Source organism: Trichechus manatus, unplaced genomic scaffold, assembly GCF_000243295.1.
Source record: "Trichechus manatus latirostris isolate Lorelei unplaced genomic scaffold, TriManLat1.0 scaffold00200, whole genome shotgun sequence".
Classification (NCBI taxonomy): Eukaryota; Metazoa; Chordata; class Mammalia; order Sirenia; family Trichechidae; genus Trichechus; species Trichechus manatus.
In genome coordinates, this window is record NW_004444136.1 from 4,150,900 (window position 1) to 4,165,854 (window position 14,955).

The following is a 14,955-nucleotide window of genomic DNA, read 5'->3' on the forward strand; positions in this document are numbered from 1 at the left end:
GTGGTGAGAGATAAGGAAGAAGTCTAAAAAAGCGGAAAAAAGCAACATCAGCAGCCAACAAATAGCACTCAAGGAGCCAGCCAGTGTGGGCGGGTGGAATCAAGTGACACCGGGGTGAAGCTTGTGCTTCCTGGCCAAGAGACTGGGGCCGCAGGAAGCAGAGGAGGCCAAGTGGGGGTGAAGTAGTGTGGGGGGTGGGAAAGTGTATATCGCTGGTTACTGGTTGTTCTGTCTCCTGCTGGAAACTCCGTGAAGCTGCTTTCTCATACCGCTTGTTCACTGATCTCCGATAGGAGTCCCAGATGGCGGATCCGTGCTGCGGTAGCTGATAGGGGACCTCTGCATGTATTTCTCCTCACTCTCTATTCTCAGTCAGTTTCTTATTCCATTCAGTGCTTGGCTGAGTTCTTTATCTCTTCATTTGATGCTTAGGGTTTCAGGACTGACGTGTGTCTCTGTTTGACATAGTTTTTCAGATCTTTGCTGTGGAGGGATGGCATGGTGCTTCTGTCTATAGTGCCATGTTGCCCGCTCTTGTAGCCACTTTTTTATAAAAAGCAACAGGTGAAATAAATTACAATAGTATATTTTATTTAACCCACTATATCCACCATCATATCATTTTAACACATAATCAATATAAAATTTATTGGTGAGTTTTTTGTACGAAGTCTTGGAAGGCTGGTGCACATTTGGCACTCACAGCACATCTGCATTCTCATGTGCCCCATTTCTAGTGCCTGTGAAAGTGAGAAATCAGAGGTCCTGCTCCCTGCCACACTGCCCCTCTTTCCCTGCACCTTCCTCTTCCCCCTTATGGCACTTCTACCCCATCTTGTGATTCTCTCTCTCGCCACCACAGTGTAGTCTTAGGGGCAGGAACTGTCATGTTCATCTTAGCCTCCTATTGCCCGACTCCTAACACAGCACCTGGTGCATGTAGTAGGTGCTAAATAAACTCACTTTTCCATGCAGCAGCTCTGCAGTCACAGGAGGATGGTTCTAGGCTCACTCTGAATCCTCCCCTCCTGCCCTAAACCCTTCTAATCTTTCTGCACAGAAAACCTCCCTCCACTCCCCCTGGTCCTCATGGCTAGTTCTCCAGCTCCAACTCATGGCCTGCCCTCCCACACATGTATTCACATATGAACAGGTGCCAGGAGTGTCCCAGCATGCAGCAGTGTGGTCTGTCACTGTGCTGGCTCTGGCAGTCAAACCCCTCTTGGCCTGGAGAGAAGCTTGTAGCATCTAGACCTCAAGACTTCCCCCAGAGCTGAGCAACATCAGAGCACAGACCAGGGAGCCCAGAGGTGGCCTGGGCAGGGGGAGCACAGACCCATCTGGTGCCCCGAGAGTCACGAAACCCTGCTTCTGCAGGAATGACTGGAGACTGACCAGGGACCCAGAATGAGAAGCCTCTAGCCCTATCCAAGGTCATAGTGGGGAGAGGCTGGGAGGGGGAAGGGGAGTCACAGCCCCTGCAACAGTGCTCCAGAGGCGAGGGTATCAGGGCTGCTTGGGGAGGATGAGGTACTGGCAGGTCTCTGTCTGGCCTCAGTGTCTGGTGGGGTTGGGTAGAACCGCCCCATCTCTACTTCAGGCTTGACCAGCAGGGCATTCTGCGGGCTACTCCTCTGGGACCCAGGCACAACCCTGCTATCTTAATCATCTAGTGCTGCTATAACAGAAATACCACAAGTGGATGGCTTTAACAAACGAAAATTTATTTTCTCACAGGTTAGGAGGCTAGAAGTCCAAATACAGAGCGTCGGCTCTAGGGGAAGGCTTTCTGTCTCTGTGGGCTCTGGAGGAAGGTCCTTGTCTCTTCAGCTCCTGCTTTTCTGGTTCCCCGGAGATCTCTGTGTGTCTTGGCATCTGTCTTCTCCCATCTCAGCCTCTTAGCTAGCTTGTTTAATCTCTTTTATATCTCAAGAGATTGATTCAAGATATACCCTACACTGATCCTGCCTCATTAACATAACAAAGAACCCATCCCCAAATGGGATTATAACCACAGGCATAGAGGTTAGGATTTACAACACATATTTTAGTGGACACAATTCAATCCGTAACACCTAGCTACCTGACTTCCCTCCCCAGGCCCCAGAGAGCTGTGGAATCTGGACAAGCTGATGAGCACCCCACCAATATCCAGGGGATTCTATGTGAATCCAGTCTCTTGAGCCAAACTTATCTCAACATGAAGCCCAGGTGGAAGATAATTCAGGCCCCAAACAAGTTTGGCTCTTGGGAAGGAGGGTTTAGCTCTCTGCATAAGGGAATGAGAGGACGGTGGCTCCTCTGGGGGTAGGGGGTGGGGGGCACTGTGATGTGACGTGGACACCCCAAGGAGGTGATCGTCCTCCCTGGAGACATAGTGGAGACATGGACCTGGCCTTCAGGGGTCTTAGCGTGCCTACAGGAAGCCCAGCAGGTTGTGTTGTGGCAACAAGCATGACAAATGGCCTATAAAGGCCCTGGAGAGCGTGGTGGGCTGTGTCCTGGCAGGGATTCAGACTTCACTCTCTGGGGCAGGACAGGCCTAGGGGCTCCCCTATTGTTCTCCATCCAAAGGCCAGAGCACGTTTGGGCGTCCAAACCATCGGGTCATTTGGAGAAAGGAACACAGGGTGTGCTGGGCCCGTCCTGTGCCTCCCACTCTGGAATGGATCCTCAGAGGAGGCCAGGCCATCTGGCAGCACGTTGTGTAGGCACAGAGAGGACCCAAGCGAACCAGGTGTGAGTAGCAGTGAGGAGGGGTGGGTGCAGCAGAGCAGAGGGAAAGCTGCTCCCTGACCCAGGGCTGACCATGCAGGCCCAGGGTGGGCAGGGTGAAGGCAGCAGCTCTGGATGCCAGGTACCCATGTCCTAGTGCTCTCGGGCAGCAGCAAGCATAGCCTCTGCGAGGTTCTGCAGTTCAGAGAGGAAGGCACCTTGCTGGAGACTTGGCCCAGCCCCCAGGGTGGGGCGGGGCCGGGCAGGCAGGAGCTGAGTTCACCACATGCGCAGCCCAGAAGGGAATGTGTAGATGCCCCATTGGCCCTCTCTCTTCAGGCCAGGCCTGAGCACTAGATGGGAGAAGCCAGCTTTTTCTCAGTCTCACTCACCCCTCTGCTTCCTGTGTCCTTGCTTTTGCCTCCCACATGCCCCCAGCACTGGCAGTGGTCAGATTTGCATGTCTGTGAGGGCCCTGGCTACCCTCACAGCTGCAATGCAATGAGAGGACTGGGCTCAGAGAGACAAAGTCACCTGAATTGCACTGTCCCTCCCCACCCAGGAGCACCCGTCTCTCACCCTGCTTATTTATTTTTAATAATTTATCTTAATTTTTGTTGTTGAAAATGTACACAGCAAAACACACCAATTCAACAAATTATACACGTACAATTCAGTGACACTAATTACATTCTTCGTGTTGTGCAACCATTCTCACCCTCCTTTTATGAATTGTTCCTCCCCCACTAACATAAACTCACTGTCCCCTAAGCTTTCTATCAGTTTGATCCCATATAGACAGTTCTTTAAAGAGCACAATGCTCAAGGCAGATATTCTTTACTAATTAAGCTTGTTAAGAATTAATCAAAATTCAAATAAATGGAAACATAAGGTTTATTCCAAGCAGTTATTCTATATGCATATAGGGTGAACATTGATTCCAAAAAACCCAAATGACTTGAGGTAGGCTAGTTACAATGAAGCATATAAAAAGAGCGGAGGGAAAAGAATAGAAAATCAACCACTGGCTAATCTTGACGTGATCAATTGAACCCTGCCTTTCTCCTTTTACTGAGATCAGTTTATCAGGTTGCTAGGTGGTTCGTGGTCTTCCACTCATCTGCAGCCATGATCTCTTTTGGGACTTAAATAGAAGAGCCTAGAGTCTTTTTCATTAAATCTGGAGGTAGTGGTTTTGTTACAACTGTCCTTTTCTAGGGAAAAGACAAATTTACATAGCTATAGAGCAGCTCCTGGCATAAACATAATCAATGCTTTCGCAGTTCTGGTCAGGCTTTTTAGGGTAGGATTTGGTTTTGTCGATAGGAAAAACCTTGAAATCAAAGTAAGATGCTTGTTATTAATTTTCCTCTTCAATAAGCTAAACTGTTGTTTGGTTTAAAGAAGATTTTAGGGGATATTTTTGGTTTAAGGTTTAAAGATTATCTCAGGGCAGTAGTTTAAGGGGTTTAGCCAACCTCAAAGACCCCAGAAAGTCTGGATCCCATGAGAATTTGAAATTCTGTTTTGCATTTTCCTGCTTTTGATCAGGATTCTTCCAAAGAATCTTTGATCAAAACGTTCAGTAATGCACCTTGCTCCTTCTTGTGGGGTTTAGCTGCTGTCTGGCCCAAGGACCTCCTCACCACCTTGCTGACCAGGGTAGCCAGTACTGAAAATAGTATCCTAATCTAAGCCATTTAGAATAGCAAGGGTACCAAAGGCCAGCCACTTCCTCCCTCCTGCTCCAGGAAAACACAAGGTGTCCTGGGAAGAAAAATTTAACCCCACTCCTCCTTCCTGAGTGCACTGCCTCCCCAATCCCCACTCAAAATTGGTTTCTAAAACTTTTTCTTTCCTAGAAAGTGGCATAAATTAAAACACTTTGGAGAATGACTTATTTTAAAAATAAAAGATTTATTCCATGTAATGCATATTTTGCTACATGGTCTTTAGGCCTACCACATAATTTCCAAAAAACAAAGACAAAACAAAACAAAATAATGCAAATGGAAACTGTGAAGTCCTCTCTTTGAAGAGTAGACTGCAGAGGAGGCCTGCTGCCTCCAGGGGGCGCTACAATTTCCCAAGGAAAGGAAGGCTTCAGGGTTGGCCCAAGTAGGGGTTCTCTTCCTGTCCCCAGAGAAGTAGGGTGGTATGGGTGAGGTTAACTGCCTACATGAACCACGGCCTTATCTATCCAGAGACCAGAAAAACCAGATGGTACCCAGCTACCACTACTGACCAATCTGACCACGGACATAATAGATGGTCCCCGATAAAACTGGAGAAAATCCTAGAACAAAACCCTAATTCTTATATTAAAAAAAAGCTAGACTTACTGGACCAGTAGAGACTTGAGGAACCCCTAAGACTACTGCTCTGAGATACTCTTTAAACTCTGAACTGAAACTACTCCTGGAGGTCACCTTTCAGCTGAATAACAGATTGGCTCATAAAATAAATATCACCTTGAATCCTGTGCTCCTTAAAAAAAAAAAAAAAAAAAAAAAATCATCATCTATATAAGACCAAATGGTCCACATTTATCCTAAAGCATAGATGAAAAGGTCAGGAGGGGCAGGGAAGCTGGATTAATGGAAGCAGAACAACCAAACTGTAACATGGAGAATGCTGACACAATGTGGAAAACACAATGTCACTGAACAATATGTACGGAAATTGTTAAATGGGAACCTAATTTGATGTGTACACTTTCACCAAAAACTCAGTTAAATATTTTTTTTTTTTAAAAAGGCAGGTCTGGTGATCTACTTCTGACCATCTTCAGGCACAGCTTCTCACACAGAAATTCATTCAAAAAGTATTTATTACGGGTCCACAATCTTCCATGCACTGTTCTGGACACACTGGCGGGGGGGGATGGCACAGTGGTTAACTACTCAGCTGCTCACTGAAAGGTCAGCAGTTTGAACCCACCAACTACTCCGCGGGAGAAAGATGCTGTAAAGATTACAGCCTTGGAAACTCTATGGGGCAATTCTACTTTGTCCTACAGGGTCGCCATGAATCAGGATCGACTAGACAGCAACTGGTTTGGTTTTTTTTTTGTTGTTGTTTGCTTTGTTCTAGATACTGGGGAGACACAGCTAACAAAACAGAGATCCCTGCTGCCTAGGAGCTAATAGTCTGGTGGAAAGAGAAAGTAAACAAGAAAATAAACAGGTCGTTTTGGACAATGAGAGGGGCTATGAAGGAAGCCGACTAGGGATATGTTTGGGAGAGATGGCTGGGGGGTACTGTAGGTGGCCATTTGGGATGATCCCTCTAGGGAGAGGACATCTGAGAAGAGCTCAGTACCAAAGGAGGGTGGCTGGGGAAGACAGTCCAGGCTGAAGGGACAGCAGATGCTGAAACCAAGATGCAGAAGACCTTGGCTGTTCTGAGAACATGGCAAGCCACAGGGGGTGTAGTGGGCAGGGAGGCAGAGCGGGGCCAGGAGAAATGCACTTCCCAAAGGAAAGTGCTTAGAGGGTTCTCTACACATCTTAGTGGTGGTTGACTGTGAAAACAGAAGTGAAGCTACTCTTATGGCAGAAGGCTCTTGTCAGGACACATGACATAATGTTTTCATTTTTCAAGTACTTTCAATACTGCCTGGCACATATGAAGAGGTCAGTAAGTGCTCACAATTATTGGTATTAGGTAGAGACTAGTTCCTGTGGGAGGCAATTGCAGTTTAGTGGTAGAATTCTCACCTTCCATGTGGGAGACCAGGGTTCGATTCCTGGACAATGCACCTCATGAGCTGCCACCATCCATCTGCCAGTGCAGGCTTGCATGTTGCTATGATGCGGAACAGGTTTCAGTGGAGCTTCCAGACTAAGATGGATTAGGAAGAAAGGGCTGGTGATCTACTTCTGAAAATCAGCCAGTGAAAAATCTATAGATCACAGCAGTCTGATTCATAACTGATCATGGGGGTATGCACAGGGGTCACCATGAGTCAGGGGCCAACTCAAAAGCAAACATCAACAGTTTCCTAGAGGCTCTGTCAGGGTTAGGACTGTAAGTGGAAAGGGAAGCCGTGGGGTTAAACCATGCCTTGGCAGGATCTGACTTAGATTTTTAGAAGATGCTGCTGCTTGCTGGGTGAAGAATGGATGGGTGTGTGGATGTGAGGCAGGGGAGGGAGAGAGAGATGGAGGGAGCATGCTGTATAAGCAGGCCAAGCAGGAGATGCTGCCTTGGATAGGGAGGGATCAGCGTAGATGGAGAGAAGAGGTCAAACCTGACCTGGGGTGTTTGGGAGGGAGACACATGGGTTGCTCGCTGGCAGCTGTTTAAGACCATCCCTTCCTCCACCAACTCCATCCTGCCTCCTCAATCACAGCACAGAGCTCTGTGACTGGAATCTCACTGGAGGACTGGAAACTGCAGGTCAGATGAACAACTCCTGAACGTTCACTGGAAACCCATGCAGAATAACCTGCACTGACTCAAAAACTCCCAGCACACTGCTTTCATGCAAGCCAGCCTGCGTTATGTAAGAGTGTATGACCTGTGGTTTGCATTATTAGGAAAAAGGGTAAGCTTGGTTACTGATAGAAACTCAACAGGCAGTGGATAATAAATGGTACCCAGAACGTTCCCAATCCTCACAATCTTTTAAACCTTAAGTTTTGTACAAGCTCAATTCTTGAGCGCTAAGGGGAGTGTGTGTGCTTCATCCTATTTTTCCCTTTTCACATACTGAGAATGTGAAGACCTACAGACCAGGTGGTAAATTGAATTATTGATCCCAATTCTTCACATGCCTCCCCACCATGGTAGGATTATACATCCACTCCGTTATGGCTCCATCGTGGGCAGCATATGCTTTTTTCATCCATTCACTCTAGTTTTGGCCATATGACTTGCCTTGGCCAAGGGGGCTTTAGGGGAAGTAACCCAGCAGGGGCTTGAGATGTGCTTGGATTTGCCCTCTCGTGCTCTTGTCCTAACCACGAGAGAACATGCTCTGGGTAGCCTGTGAGTTTCCAAAGAGAACATGAACCTGAATCAAACCTGCATCCTGGAACGAAGCCCAGCCCAACCCAGCTCTATACCAGCCAACCCAGGGATCCATGAAAAATAGATGCTTATTATTTGCCAGTGAGATGGTATGTTACCTAACAATAGTTGACTAGTACAGACATGATAATGAGTGTCATTTACTCAGTGCTTATGGTGTGTCAGGCACCGTGCAGGCCATTTTACCTGCATCCTCCCATATAACCCTGACTGACTACATACCCAAGACATAGGTGTTATCATCTCTATTTTATAGAAGAAACTGGGGCTCAGAAGGTTAAAGCAACTTGTCCGCAGTCATGGCTAATATATGAAAGAGGCAAGATTCAAATTCAGGTTTATCTCCAAAGCCCATGCTGTGCCTCAAACTTATTTCTGTATGGAGCAAAAAGAATGGTAGCATGGTCCCACTCTTGAAAATGTTAGAAATACTCTAGGTCCATTAGTTCCACTACCCTGGATTAGCAAAGTGAGTCATCTTATTTCATGATTTTATTTCCTTCAAAGTCCACTGCATGACTTGGCTGTCTTTTTCAAATTGTGACTGAGCTGTTCATCTAGACATGCCAAAGAAGATGGCCCTGTGAACAACAGTGACCAGGCCTTTCAAAAGAAGACTCAATGCCATGCCTGCCTCATCACCAAACACAGGTGAATGCTGCACCTACAGGTGTGTCTCATGACCACCTGTTTAACTGTGAGATGTCATGTGCCGGGAGAGATGGTGGTGCTCCTGGAAGTACTCGTGGCAGATAGGGCACATGAGGGCCTCTTCTCTCCGCTTCTTAAAATGCAAGTCATGCATCGCATGCTCCTTCTTGTGATGGGACCGCATATGGAAGACTAGGTCGGATGTCAGGCGAAAGGAGAGGCTGCATTTTACACACCAGTTCTGGGTGGACAAGCCCAGGTTGGTGAATGTGGGTGGCAGGAGGGTCAATGAGGAAGTGGAGGACAGGGAGGAGGGCATGGGTATCTGGGTCATTGTGTGCTTGAGCCACAGTGTGGAGCCACCCAGGAAAGCACTGGAGAGTGGAACATTCTGTGGCAACATCTGCAAGTTCCAGAAATCACCTACCCAAAACTTGGCATTTGAAAGTTGACTCCAATGAGGCGGGTCTGCAGTGCTGATGAGTCCTGACAAGTCCCCTGGGGAGTCTGCAGATTGGCTGGCTGGGAAGAGAGAGAATGGCCCAGGCTTCTCTGCTGGACACTCAGTTGGTTTGCTGAAGGCGCTTCTCTGCTCACCTCGTGCTCCGCTGGGCTGCAGAGAGAAGAGTGTGTTGCCCGCTGGGCCCTTGGTATTGTCTTGGGTCAGCTGCTGGTGGCCAGGCTGGGTCGTGGGGTCATTATGCTCCCTCCCCTGGGCCTGATTGCCCCCCAGCCTCTCCTTAAGCTGCTGCACCTCCATGAAGGCACTCTGCCTTTGCTCCCAGAGAGCTTTCTGGGGCAGTAGCTTTGCCAGTCGGAGCTTGCCTGGCACCGCTGACAGTACCAGTTCAGCACAGGCCACCTGGCGGCCCCCACCACCCGCACCAGCCACAGGGCCCAGGCAGTTGGTTTTCTCAAGCAGCACTGACTTGCAGCTCCGGTCTGGCTCAGGTTCCCTCAGCCGCCACCTGATCTCAGCCAGAGGAATCGGGGGAGCCTCTTTTCCAGCAGCCATCTGGATTGCAGGTCCTGGGCCAGCAGAGCAAGGTGGGCCACTCCACCGGCCGCTGGTCTTTAGGGCAGTGGGGCTGTGGAGGGCGGGAGTGGACAGCTCCCTGGGATGGCTGGACCACATGACTCTGCAGAGAGAGGAAGCAACAGGCAGTGAGAATGGCATCGTTTAGAGGCACACTGCATCACGCAGCCTATGGCTACCTTAGCATGCCTCACCCCAGGCCTCTCTCTCTAGGGCCATGTATTGACCAGGAGCATGACCTTTGGGGACAGACATGGTCTGAGTCACTAGTTGTGTGACATTAGACAAGGCACTTGATTCTCTGACTTTTGTTTGGTGTCTGGGAAATGGGAGTAATGACCATGACTCCTCTGAGGTAAGATAGTGCTTAGATGTCATTGGACTCCAGAGCCCAGGATCCCAGAGCAGCAGCTGAGGGTGAGGGTGAGTGTCTTAGTTATCTAGTGCTGCTGTAACAGAAATATCACAAGTAGATGGCTTCAACAAACAGAAATTCATTTTCTCACAGTTTAGGAGGCTAGAAGTCCAAATTCAGAGCACCGGCTCTAGGAGAAGGCTTTCTCTCTCTGTCAGCTCTGGAGGGAAGTCCTTGTCTCTAGACTCCTTGTCTATCTCTGCTTCCTGGCTTGCTTGTTTAATCTCTTTTATATACCCAAAGAGACTGATTCAAGACACACCCTATACAGATCCTGCCTCATTAACATAACAAAGACAACCCATTCCCAAATGGGATTATAACCACAGGCATAGAGGTTAGGATTTACAACACATATTTTTTGGGGACACAATTCAATCCATAACAGTGGGGAAGGAAGTCTCCCTGAAAAACACACTGAGCAGCAGCCCCAAGAGAAAGATACCGGGTCCAGATGCAGAGAATGCAAAGGTAGAAGCAGCTGCTTGTAAGCCATCAGGGAAGAGGCAATTGTGGTTCCATGGTAGAATTCTTGCCTTCCATGTGGGAGACCGGGGTTCGATTACTGGCCAATCACCTCATATGGAGCCACCACCCATCTGTCAGTGGAGACTTGCATGGTGCTATGATGCTGAACATCTTTCAGTGGAGCTTCCAGGTTAAGATGGACTAGGAAGAAAGGCCTGGGGATCTATGTCCAAAAATCAGCCAATGAAAATCTTATGCAGCACAACAGTCCAATCTCATCGTGCATGGAGTCACCATGAGTCAGAGCTGACTCCACAGCTATCAACAACAAGTAATCAGGGAAAGGCTGTTTGCCAGGCTGAGAAACAGACAGATTGGAAGGGAGTGAAGGAAGCCTACTCAGGGGGAAGCAACTGGGCCTCTAGGACCCTTCCAGGCCCTCCAGGGCTATCTGTCATAGCAGACTCCAGCACACAGAAGCTGAGCACACTAAACTCTGTGGTCTCACTTGGGCTTAGTCCACCCTGTCATAAGTGTGGCCGGGCACAGGTGGCAGTCATAGCACGAAGAAGTCAGAGTGTTTGCGGGACTGTTGACTTGTGCAGTCCCTGCGTCTCATGGTGCCCCTCTCTGCTCTAACTTCAACCCTTTACTCCTTGACTACTCAACCTGTCTCCCACTCCAGCAGCCCTCTGTCTACCTCATGATCCCCCAGCTTGTTTTGTCTCCTGCCATTTTCTCAGAGTCTGGCTTCTTGGAAGAGTCATGTGTGCCCCACACCTCCACTCTCCCTATCACACCCCAGTCCCAGGTGATCAGTCCTACTGCTACTGAACCTGTTCTGGCCGAGATCACCAAAAAGACTGTCAAAACAGCTCCCGCTTTACACACTCATTCATCCTTGTCCAACAGGCGTCCAGGGGTGCCTAGCCAGTCTTCGTGTGCTGTTGCAGGACTCCCTGTGCACATGGACAGCCTCGTTCTCCAAAAGACTGTGGATGCTGGATCCTTCCTCAAAGCTCAGCTCAGGCCCTGCTTCCTCCCTGAACCTTCCCCAACCCTCTTAGATACAGAGAATCTCTCCTCTCCTATGTCACTGCTGTACAGGTACCAATGTCCTGCATTTATCGTGTGTGGTTAACTAGCAGCCTTTAAGAGCGCCCCACACCAATCTACCTCCATGTCTGCAGCACTTCGTGGGGTCTGGAACAGGGCAGGTGTTCAGGAAACATTTGCTGGATGAGCGGATGAGGTGACTTGAGACAGGTTTAACAACTGCTACAAAGTAGTTAATGACATCCTCATGTTTGTATAGAGGGTAATGAGCTCACGCCATGTTCCCCTAAGACCCAAAGGCCCGTGGAAGGGAGAGGGGCCTGAGAGCAGACTGCTTTTGAGGCTCCCCACCCTCCCTGCCACCCTCAACCCTCAGCCTCTGCTGGTCCACAGTTTGCGGGGCGGGGGGCGGCGGGGGCAAAGTTGCTATATGCAGTGGAAGGGCATCTTTATCTTTCTAACTTTGATAAAAGATCCAAACGTTAGGCCCCACCAAAACTCTCCAACCCCTTCCCATCCCCTCATCTCCCCTTGGTCCTAGTTCTTCTGTCCCCAGTGAAACCTATTCAGTCTTTTCTCAGGGAAACAACAACCCAGGGTCAGTGACTGAGAACATGCCGAATGGCCTACAGCGCTGAGAGCCACACTGAGCGTAGGAGCCGCACAAGGAGTTCAGATACTGAATGTTCTCTTCCTTCACATGATGATGGGCTGAACACACTTTGATCACAGCTAAAGGGCATATTGAGGAAGCCGGTCTGCCTGGCAGGGGAATGAAAAAGGTCATTGCAGTATTGTTTATAGTGGTGAAAAACAGCCAACAACTAAATGCCTAACTAGGCAAGATGAAAAGTCATGCAGCCTTGACAAGTGATGTTTACCTATGTTTATAATATTGAGGAGGGAAAAGGACAAAAAGATGATCTATTTGGTGTAACTGATTCTATACAAAAAATGGAAAAAACCTCGAAAGGAAACGTACAGAAATGACTGAAATGACCACCACGTTTCATTTTTCATTGACTGATTCAGCATGCATTTACTGAGTGCCTCCTGCAGGCTAGCATTGTCCTCAGTGTTGGGGTGACAAGGCAGTCCTGGGCTCTGCTGAGTAGGAGAGTGAGAGTAGATCCACACACATGGCGTTACCAACTGGCAAGTTTAGCATTTGAGCGGAGTCCTGAAGACTGAGGGGCTGCTTAGGGGTCACAAAAGATGGAGTCTGCCTAGCAGAGGGGGAAGCAAGTGTGTAGACCTGTGGAGTGGAGAAGTGCAGGGCTGCTAGAGGAAGCGTGCCAGAGCTTGAGGGCACAGGGTCAGGCAGGAGATCCATGGGAGGGCCCCAGAATACAGAATAAAGCAGACCTGATTGTTTTTAGAAAGTTAAATAAACCATGAGTTTTTAAAGTATGTTTATAAAAACTATGCAACAGCATGAAATAAAGCTTATATGATATTAAGTGTTAGATACAAGTGTGTGTTGTTAAAAAAAATAACACAACTATCTACCAAATAAACAAAATACATGGAAGGAAATATACTAAAATAGCAACACTATGATGATATTAGCATGATGGAATTTGGGATGATTTTTTTCCTTTTTCTATTTTAAAATTATGCTGGTTTTATTTTAAAGTTTTGTTTTGTTTTTTTAAAGCAGTAATCAATTCTAAAGGCGGGCAGTACCAGGGTTCACCAGATCAACTCTGTTTCTTCCTTACTTGGTCTGGGTTAGAATTCTGTAATAGTATTTTCAAGGAGACCTGGTGATGCAACGCTTAAGCACTTGGCTGCTGAAAGGCTGGCAGTTCGAACCTACCCAGAAACCCAATTACTCCATGGAAGAAAGCTGGAGATCTGCTCCTGTAAAGATTACAGACTAGAAAATCCTATGGGGCAGTTCTACTCTTTCACATGGGGTCACTATGGGTCGAAATCAACTCAATGACACACAACAACATTCTCATAGCTCAGTGAAGTTGTTTTGATTTCAGGAGATACTACTTTCCCATCTGCTCTGGGAAATAATCCTTAGGTAAATTTCCCTCCCGTTGTTATTGTTACTACCCTTTGGGAAAGGGACATCCTATCCTCACTCCACAGAGTGGAGTGTTGTGGCTGGAGTCTCTGGGAAGCCAAGAGGTCTGAAAGCCAGCCCAGGACCCTTCCCGCTGGCTGCACAGTGGGCTGGAGGCTTATCATGGGGCTTTTGGGTCTGTTTCAAATTGCCTGGAGAGACCTCCCCCCGACCAAGCCTGGAGACTGAACAAGCATCCCCCCGAGCATCACGTGCAAAAGGAGAGCTTTAGAAGAAGGGGGGGGGGGGATGCTCAAGCTCTCAGAACAGCTCAGCTTTTGAACAATGTGTGTTTCATTTCATTCACTCATTCAATACACATGCTTAAAGCACCCACTGTGTGCCAGGCTCTAGTTTACATAAGACTGGTGATTATTGCACTGAGAGGATTCCAAGTTGTTCAAAATGGTGGGAGAGCAGGGTGAGGTGGGAGGTGAATGGAAGACAAATCCCAGCGTGTCCTAGAGGACTCATCTGGAATTTAGAGCAGGAAGTATGACACATGGATGCCCATCCTGGTGCATGCCAAATGAAACACCAGAGCTCGACTCAATCAGAAACAGCAGCCCCACACTTTCCCAGGACTAGATGCAGAAGAACATGGCGATGAAATGCTGCAGGCACAGCATCCTTAGGCTCCTGGCCGACAACATAGCTGGCCATGCTCAATGGAGGGATACCCTTCCGTCTCCCCCGACCCCTGCCCCAACATGTAACCAGTAACATGTAACAAGTAACATGTGACCAGGTCTTTGCTGGAAGCTCAGGGCCAAGCACAGGTCAAGAAAAAAATAAAGAGAAACTGTGTAAAAATGCCTAGCCCCAAATCTTCCTCCACCTCCATCATGGCCCTCAAATTCCTCCAGGGATCTCTAGCCATGAAAATACTAGAAAAAGCTGTCGCACAACATTTTTGAAAATGTATCAATTGGCTCTCACAAGCCACTATGAGCTGGCTCCAGCACCCACTGACTACAGGCCCAGAAAACCTTTGTAACTAAGAGGGCACTGAGGGGAGAGAGGAGACCTTTTGGGGGACAGAGCTCTATGGTTGTGTCCCTTCAGCCTCCTCATGGAGTGAGCTTTATATGTGCCACAGAGACAGGTGCTATTGATTGGTTCAGTCCACAACTATTCCTGACTCCTTCTCACTTGGCTCTCCTGCAATGTAGAGGTGATATTCATTCATTTATCCAATAATTAGCGATCTGTGCTAGCCTTGGAGGCAGAATGATGAATATTACGGAGCTCCTACTTCCTGAGAAACCCACAGGAAGGGAGGAAAATGCCTAGTTCTAACAGGGCTGACAAAAGCACTGCACTGGAGATGTGGGGGACATGGTGCAGGGTAAGGGAGGAGCCATTGACCATGCACTGCCAGGGGGCCTGAGGAATGCTCCATGGAGGAAGTGCCATTAGTTCTGGGTTTTGATGGATGAATAGGAGTTCACCAAGCAAGATAGTGAAAATGTGCAGGCAAAGTCCTAATGGCAAAGAAGGGC

General features: G+C 48.2%; 1 protein-coding gene across 1 annotated transcript; it reads right to left on the minus strand.

Annotated features, from left to right (window-relative positions):
- Window positions 1-8,441: 8,441 nt before the first annotated feature.
- On the minus strand, window positions 8,442-9,578 carry ZNF488 (zinc finger protein 488). Its single transcript, XM_004387959.2, has one exon. It carries the CDS (start codon window positions 9,576-9,578, stop codon window positions 8,442-8,444), a length of 1,137 nt encoding a protein of 378 aa, XP_004388016.2.
- Between the last annotated feature and the right edge of the window lie 5,377 nt (window positions 9,579-14,955).

Excerpts from the sequence above, each read along its gene's own strand:
- ZNF488 (XM_004387959.2), bottom strand. The coding sequence starts at position 9,578 with ATGCCATTCTCACTGCCTGTTGCTTCCTCTCTCTGCAGAGTCATGTGG.